This window comes from Haliotis rufescens, unplaced genomic scaffold (assembly GCF_023055435.1).
Source record: "Haliotis rufescens isolate VD_foot unplaced genomic scaffold, xgHalRufe1.0.p SCAF_9, whole genome shotgun sequence".
Taxonomy (NCBI): domain Eukaryota; kingdom Metazoa; phylum Mollusca; class Gastropoda; order Lepetellida; family Haliotidae; genus Haliotis; species Haliotis rufescens.
In genome coordinates, this window is record NW_025964383.1 from 40,508,357 (window position 1) to 40,517,765 (window position 9,409).

Below are 9,409 nucleotides of genomic sequence, written 5' to 3' on the forward strand. Positions count from 1 at the left end.
GCCTCCCGTTTGTCCATTGCTCCATTGTCAATTACCAATCAGTTATAATTTAGTCCTGGCTTCCAGTTGTCCATAATTATCAGCTCTAATAATTGTAAAATGTTAGCTTACCTTGTCTATTGCTAATCACCTATCGGCGACAATTATCTGTTGGCTTCCCTTTTTAAGTTTCCACCTTTTGTTATCTTATTACTTTTGTTGTTCTTACATGTACATTTATATGCTCTCTGACTCATTGCATTCATTCACCTGATGAAGGAGTAGGTATATACTCCGAAACGTTGTGTTCCTCATAATAAAGAAGTTGACATCCATAAGTTATCTTCCTTAACAAATTAGGGGCGGTCGGGTAGCCCAGTGGTTAAAGCCTTCGCTCGTCACGCCGAAGACCCGGGTTCGATCCCCGACATAGGTACAATGTGTGAAGCCCATTTATGGTGTCCCCCGCCGTGATATTGCTGGAATATTGCTAAAAGCGGCGTAAAAATATACTCACTCACTACTTAACAAAATAGCCACAATTTGAAAAATACGATTGCTGTTACAGTGTCTTTTTGGGACTGATACATGAAAAGTAGTCCCGTCGTCCAGTGGAAATTGATCTTTGTTAATCTGACCAATCGACTTCGAGAATTTTACTTCATCGTCGGGTTTAACGCCGATTTGATCTGTTTTCAAGTCATATCACGGCGTGTCAGCTTGATGTAAAAAACCTAGAAACATAATCAGGGCGAACCGAGATTCGAACCAACAATCATAGGTTTCTGGTGTGCCCAAAGGAGGCAACTCTGCACAATTTATCGCGGCGCCTGCATGTAGTGTGAGTGTCTGTCTGTCTGTCTGTTTGTGTCTGTGCCTAGAAACATAATCAGGGCGAACCTGGATTCGATCCCTGCATCATAGATTTCTGGCGTGCCCATGGTACGCAACACTGCACATCGAATTGTGGCGCCTTAGACGACTGGGCGATAATCGTTTGAAACTTCTACATGTATACAAAGGCCATTGCTCAGTACCCAAGATTAGTTATGACACGGAGTATTAAGGATGACCACTTTTTGTATTATACACACACAACGTTTCATAGTTTCTTCTTGCCCTTCATCAGGGTCAAGACAAAATCTGATTATAGGGGCTTAAACATTACTCATCAACCAGGGTGCTGCTGAGCGCCGAAACCAACCCGTGAAGATCGGGGTAGAATAGGTCTTCTTCAACCCATGCTTGCCGTAAAAGGCAACTATGTTTGTCGTCAGAGGCGACTAACGAGATCAGGTTGTCAGGCTCACTGACGTGGTTTATGCATGCCATTGATCCCATTTACGTGGATCGATGCTCATGACATCAATCGCTGGATTGTCTGGTCCAGACTTCATTATTTACAGACCGCCGTCATGTAGCTGGAATACTGCTGTGTGCGGCGTAAAACAACAACAAAACAAAGCGGCGAAACCAAGTGGTGGGAAAGTCAGGGGCCACAGTGATGTTCTGCCCGAAGATACCATCGTATTATGGAAATGCATATGTACATAATTGTCTGATTGGCGTGTAGCATTCCCCAAACCCGACACACGCACGCTCAAAGAAGGATAATATATGATTCTAGATATGACACCCACACAACCGAGGGTCGTAATGTAAAAGGTTTACATTTGAACACCTCCCCTAACACACAAAGAAGATGAGAATAACCAGCAACACCCTTTGTAAAATCCGTGGATCCGCCATCTCTGCAGGAGGTCGGAATTACATTTTCATGGAGCTTACGTTTCACAATCGCGGGAACTAGCCCCTTCCAACAAACCGAGTTTAAATAGAATGTGTTTCTGGGGGTGCTGTGGATATCCCATGGCTCTTACAAATGTCTCCTCAGTGTCAGGGACTTTCATGAGGATGTGAAGAACTTTTTCACACTTCTTCCTCCTAGTCGGCAATTCCAGGATCTCTTCTGCTTGTGTGGGGGACATTTTATGACCCGCTAAAAGATGATCCGCCAAAGGGCCTGGATCAAGGATTTCTTGCAGATAAACGTAATTGCTTTGTATCAAGTTCGAAAACGACTTCTTTGTCATCAGACACTCTGAGGAACCAGCGCCTGCCGCAGGTCGAGCATGAGCACCATCGATGACAGATCTTGGCAATTCGCGTGGTAGTGGACCATCTCCAGATCTATTGTCAGCACCATCGATGACAGATCTTGGCAATTCGCGTGGTAGTGGACCATCTCCAGATCTATTGTCAGCACCATCGATGACAGATCTTGGCAATTCGCGTGGTAGTGGACCATCTCCAGATCTATTGTCAGCACCATCGATGACAGATCTTGGCAATTCGCGTGGTAGTGGACCATCTCCAGATCTATTGTCAGCACCATCGATGTCAGATCTTGGCAATTCGCGTGGTAGTGGACCATCTCCAGATCTATTGTCAGCACCATCGATGACAGATCTTGGCAATTCGCGTGGTAGTGGACCATCTCCAGATCTATTGTCAGCACCATCGATGACACATCTTGTCGGTCCAAATGAGATTGGCCGAGCTGAAAAAGAAATAATAATAAAATTCTGCTTTCTCTGGAACGAAACAAACCATAAATAGTAGGTCACATCGGCTGAATTTTCTAATCAACCAATCTGATGATGCATATATTCTTCTGTACGAGCAGCATATCAGATTTCTGTGTATCGAAAACGAACGAAAACGGGCAGTTAAGAATTAAGATTAAAATGGCCGCACGACATCGTAAATGGGCCAACTGTAAGAATTCCTGTTCTGCCACCAGCGTAATATTTTTCTTGCTTGGATCAAATATTGAATAAGTGAATATTATGAACAAAATTTTCATATTCGATTCTAATTTGTCGATAAAAGTTACATATAATGAAAACTACGTCAACAAATTTCATCACCGAGCAGGAATGTATTTGTGCATAATCAAGACTTCACAGATCTGACCGGGTTGGAATAGGTCTCCAGCAACCTATGCTGGTCGTAAGAGGCGACCAAATGAATCGGGTGGTCAGGCTAGGTGACTTGGTTGACTGCGTGTTATACCTTGAGGCGTGGATCGTTGATGACAATATCGGTAATATTAAATATCGGATTATTTCGAAGCCGAGAAACCCGACCAGCAAACACTTGGTCGCAGAAATTCAAATCTACTATAATGTACCTCAATATTGAACACCAAATAAGCTGTACCCTGGTTGATGTGTTATATACGACGGGAGCTTGGATCACCGCTGATACTATCTACCATAGGTTTGTGTTGTCCGGGCTCGACGTCTGACATGCCACCAGGATTAAGTGAGATGAACTGAAATGGCGTTTTACGTCGCGTTAAAGATTATTTCACTAATACATCATGCAAGTGCACTCACGTATTTATCGCTGCTTGCATTTGTGCGTGCCTGTGCCGGCTTTATAGTGATAGCCCACTGAGATAAAATGTCGCAGTTTAACATGAATACCCCACTCAGACTTGTATTGACTCCGAGCCGACCAGTCCTTGTTTTAGCCCCTTAATGCCGAGGGTAACAACAAGTACCATCCTGAAACGTCATTTATCATCCAAAACTGGCTCCCACAAGAGATATCGCTTGGATGAGATCAAGCGATATCTACACTGTAGATATCGCTGCAATGAAATTACATCACAATGCTTTGCAGACCATTGTGACATCACTGGTTACCATGACGTCACAATCAAATTACATCACTAATGGCTCTGCTACTGAAGCTGTTAGCAGTACTTTTTACACTGAAGACACTGCTAATTACTGTCTCCAAATTGAAAAAGTTGGAAGAATGATGTTGGATGATAAATAAAATCTCACCCTCGTGTCTTTTGACATCAAATATATCAACACTCGTTGATAAAAGTGGCAAAAATCCTCGTCAAGCCTCGGAATTTTTCCACTTTTATCAACTCGTGTTGATATATTTGATATCAAAAGACACTCGGGTGAGATTCTCTATTTAGTATGACGCGGTCAGAGGATCAAACCACCTCCATTCCGCTATATCTATCGTTCTCCCGGCAGACGCTCTCCTCCACTACGCCACTGAGGCCGTCCCGCCTTGAGGAGACTGTATATTGTTACCACGGCAAGAATAGAGGCTATCACGCGAGAGTAATTTCGGATGGTAAATATCCTGTTTACGAAATAAACATTGTATTTAGCGAGCATTGGCAACTAGTACATGATATTTACCATCGCAAAACACACGAGCGTCATAACCGCTGTAACACATAATGCCACACTAAAATTCTATTATCAAAATAATTATTTTTATCTCTCAAAACGGTATATTAACATTGCAAGTGTTCCTGGAATGTGCGCATTAATACATTACGTCATATGTAGACCCTGTTAGGAGTCGGACAGCAATCAATATAGTTCCAGCAGAAACTTTTCAATGATTTTCAGTTATCCATTTATATAAGTTTCACCGCTATTTTGCATTTTACGTCCAATGAAATCTGTTTCGTCGGACAAAATATGGGCAAAATGACAGTTTACTACAGATATGTTTCAACTTTATCAGTATCGGGAATCCATCAGTCCGCCTGCTGGAGTAATTGTCCTTTATTACTTGCCCGTGAAGAGATCACCCATTTAATAAACATACAGCTTTATTACACATTGTGTAATACCAAAACGCGTGCTTATGTACTCTCGGAACACGTTACACGAACAAATATTGATAGCTCTCAACATCCCTTGGCTTATTCAACGACATTGCGAGCGGAGATGATAGATCACTGAGAGGAGCTTATGCACACACGATGACCCCAGCAACCTTGTTGCTAGGTTGACGTCACATGGCATTGTTTCGCCGAAGGATCTTGCAACAACATTCCACAAATTACGTCATCGGTATTGTGACGTGAATGTAAACTTTGAGGTGCAAGGCCCCGTTCCACAAGGCGATCGTACGGTTGCGCAATGACAGTCGTTGGTCTAAGTTAAAGTATATGAGTTGCGATAACCTTACGCTACGATATTTTTTGTTGAACGGACGCCTGAAGTCTAAAGGTGGACCGTTCGATGGTATTAAATTCATACGTTTCATCTTTTGACGTATTTAAAGTATTATTGTGTTAAACTCAGTTGGATTATGCCGTTGATCGTGTAGGTGTCAGCCCATTCACACTCAACAGTATAATTCTAAAAACGTTATAAATGGCAAGTAATAAATAAAATACTATACTCGCTCCCGTGTAAAACCAATTTTATGAAACTCGTGAATAGTTGTGGTATCTGACTCGCTTTCGCTCGTCAGATACCAGAACTATTCACTCGTTTCATAAAATTGGTATTACACGGGAGCTCGTTCAGTATTCTATATTTATCAAAGGAAAGCTACTCTAGACTCTGAAACGTCATGTTTGTTAAGAGCTTCCCAGACCTGTCATAACGTTTCGTAACAGGATTACGAAACACAGAAAAACATCCCACAGAGCGAAAAATTGGAATATGGAAAACCTTCGGATATATTTCGGCCAAATCCAACTGTTCGGGAATAGACCCCAAGCCTCAGAGCTATGTGTCTGGGAACTGATATTCCGAACGTGGTCGCTAAATTGTTTCTCAATTAATATCTCCAAAGTTGCCTCAGTTGTGAAATGCCTCAGCTACGCCACTCTTAGACACCGATTTGGGTGTCTTAGACCATTATTTGATAATGATTTCATTGATCCTAGTAATTTGTCCAGGTTCTGGATTGTCAATTCTGACTTGATCGCCGATAGACAAGAGCTACGCAATATATGTTTTAAACACTGAAAGTAGTACCTACCTGACCTTAGAATTTGCATATTTACCTGTATGGAGGTCAACTCGTACTCTAAAAAGTTGCATGTAGAGAAAGAGGGGAGCGGAAAGGTCAAGGTCGCTAACATCAGCCCGTTTTTTCCTTCCATTGAAGGCATAACTAGGAACGCCGCCATCTTGAAAGCAAAGTTGGACAGACCCACGCAATTTGAATTTCATGCGAGATCTAAGTCCCATCTTCATATTATTTGCATCCATCATTGCAGGACTCCTATTTGATAGATACGTGATCATATGACACCATTTTGCCTCATCAACAGGATTGAAGATGAGATGGATTGTCTCCCTTTTCTCAACAGCTCGACTGGCTGAGCACAGTGTGTCTCCATATGCATTCTGAAGACAAACAGATGTACAGCTTCGTGATGGGTACCGTATGTTTGGGCCGCAAACAGCGTCAAATTTATAATTCCTCCCATCATCTGAAAATTCAAATGGTTAATGTCATACTGTGTTAAGGACGAAGTATTTGGGGGCTTTTGTGTGTGTGTGTGTGTGTGTGGGGGGGGGGGTTATCATTGGAATGTTGTGAAATAGTAACAAACATGCCCGTTATCCTTTTTGGCTTACACGGATTTGTCTTATGTCAAATTCAGAAGTATGGCAAAAATGAGCGACGCTTAGGAGTACAGTTTACTTGTACCTTCAAGACCTGAATCAAAGAAAGACTTTTTACCTCACTTCGCACTTTTAGGTGAAAGACTAGCTCCTGTTCAAAATATTCAAAACGTGCAAGTCTTGACATGAATAAAAGCTACTCTGCATTTGTTTGAACAAAATGGTTCTTTCGATTTGTCAAATCATGACAATCTGGCGGACCCAAAAAAGGACGTGTGAGGTGAAATGACGTTTAACATTGCGTTTTAGGTATATTGCATTTTCATAGAGGCGTGACTGCGTGCGTGACTGCTTATTCTGGTCCAAACTAATACAGGTTTTATAGTGCCAGCCAACTGGCTGCCTCACACAAAACACGACCAGATCGTGTTGTATTCGCTTAATGCCGAGCGTCAGTCATGGTAACAACAAGTACCATCTTTAAACGTCTTTGGTAAAACGCGAGCAGGGGACCAAACCACCGACCTTGCGCTCTTCGCTCTTCCCCTAGAGCACGGAGCCTGTCAGTATTTCTAGCCTGTATTAAACTAAACATTACAATTGGTACCATGCATATGTAGTCAGCAGTTTCAAATGTCAACAAGATTGACACTTAACCAAAGTAACCGTCAGCCTTGATTTTCAAATAACAATTTAGTTTCTGCATACATACTGAGGACTAATCATAAAAGTTTTGTTTGTTTGTTTGTTGTTTAACGCCGCTCACAGCAATATGCCAGCTATATGACGACAGTCTGTAAATGCGCAAGAAAAAAATAGTTTTTAGTCATGGTAGAATGGAAATTAACGTAATTTATTTTCCGACGTCACGGCGTCTTACTGAAATATTCACGAAGGCTGTACACATATTTAATGAAAAAAACGAGCACGGGAATGGTTTGTTTGTTTGTTTGTTGTTCAACGCCGCACTCAGCAATATTCCAGCTATATGACGGCGGTCTGTAAATAATCACGTCTGGCCCGGACAATCCAGTGATTTACATCATGAGCATTTGATCCACGCAATTGGGATACCATGAATTGCATCAACCAAGTCAACGAGCCTGACCACCCGATCCCGTTTGTGGCCTCTTACGACAAACAGTGGTTGCTGAAGACCTATTCCAACCCGGATTTTCACCAGGGGGTTTATGACCGCCGTAATATAGCTGGCATATTGCTGGGGGGGGGGGGGGGGGGGGGGGGGGGGGGGTTGTTACACAACAAACAAACAAATATAACCATCACCGACATAAAATAACATTCACCTGACAGGAGCTCCATTACAAAGTCCCCAAACAGGAGCTCAAAGGCAAGAAAAATATGTCCGTTCTTGATCTCAAGGGTTCTTGTTTCGACATCATTTTTTAGTTTTACTTCTCGAGAAGTCTCGCGAGAAAGTGACACTGTAAACTTCTTCTGTTTGTGCATGTCGTACTCCTGCAAATAGACACAGTTTGGTGATAGCTTGTTCTCAACATCACGGACTTCGGACTTTGTTGGGCGTCTGTTGAGGAGACCAAGAAGCAGGGCGCCACTCCCGGACAGTTCCAGTGTTAGACGTCCTCCTCTGGAGAGAGGTTCCGTGACGAAACACTTGCCGTCGAAACAACGCTGGAACCACAGCGCTGACGTCTTACCATTCGCCAAGCGCACGTTCTGTCCAGGCTTGTCGGTGAATTGAAATACATCTGCTGCAATGATATTGAAAAAAGATTTCCACTCAAATGGCTTCTTTGAAAACCAAACATGAAAATCCATAAAACAAAGTGATGACATTATTATGATTTCCGGATAAGGTATACAGGAGAATGTGGGAATATATATATATATATATATATATATATCATGTTGTCGACAAGATCCGTGTGATCACCTTACGAAGTAAGTTACAGTGGCCACATTCTTTGTTAAATATATCGGTCGTTATAAGAATACCCATTACAGTGTCTCGTTCATTGTGCCTAACGACGACCTAGCAACATGACAAGGATCTAAATATACTTGGGGCAGCCCCATGTCATAGTTCTATTGATGTGGGTCATTTATTAACATGATGGATCCCATACCTTATCACTTCAGTATACTGGTATTTTGATGTTTGATTTTGAGTTCAAGGCCCAGATTATGTATTTATGTCAGATCCACGGCCCTTACAGACTCAACAAACTGTTTGTCAAGGATAGATTTCACTCAGGGCATGGGTCCTTGTTTCCCCCCGAATATTCAAAGGTTCATACTTATTCAGATTAGTCAGTATGGTCGTGGGTTTAGTGACGGGCAGACAGTGACTCATGAGTGAATATGGTTTTACGCCGCTTTAAACTGTCGACTGCTCAATTAAACAGATGCTTAAATCTGACTTAACAAACACTATAACACGTTTCCAAATCTGCTTGATATAAAATGGAACACGGGTGTATAAATCTATCTTGATAAAATTTATGACAGAATGCATGCATCTACCTTGGTTATCATCACGGCAAGGTGACACGGGGGGGGGGGCGGGGGGGGGGGGGGGAATTGATGAGATGGTGAAACAGTAATACTCACTGTTCCTCTGGATCACATGTGATCCCGCCATGACGAGATCTGGTATCTGGGGGCCGTCTCTGTCAGCTCCAAGTGCCGCTTCTTCTGCGTCACTGACGGTAAAACCTACTGAAGAACGCTTCCAAGCCCGCTCGTATTGTGATAGATGTTGACACTCCCCGTGGACCGTTTATATGATAGTACACTAGTAATATCACATATATTGAGACCCAATAGGATTCCTTCCACGCAAGTAATATCACAGATGTTGACACTCCATGAGGGCCGCTTATGCACTACTAATATCACAGCTATTGGCAATCCAAAGTAGTGTCGCCGGTATTGGTGATTGCCTCCACAAACAGCACCCCGAGCATGGCGACCGCTCTCTGTCTACCACCCATTGAATTTGGACCTTCAACCCGGATGTAACGTGCACGCGA

General features: G+C 42.6%; 1 protein-coding gene across 1 annotated transcript; it reads right to left on the bottom strand.

The window, feature by feature from the left end:
* Positions 1-383: 383 nt before the first annotated feature.
* LOC124113592 lies at positions 384-9,409 on the bottom strand. Its single transcript, XM_046474026.2, has 4 exons — positions 8,988-9,409; positions 7,703-8,128; positions 5,828-6,259; positions 384-2,539 (listed from the first exon to the last, which is right to left on the bottom strand). The coding sequence occupies exons 1-4, from the start codon at positions 9,016-9,018 to the stop codon at positions 1,764-1,766; spliced, it is 1,665 nt and encodes a 554-aa protein (XP_046329982.2). The 5' UTR covers positions 9,019-9,409; the 3' UTR covers positions 384-1,763.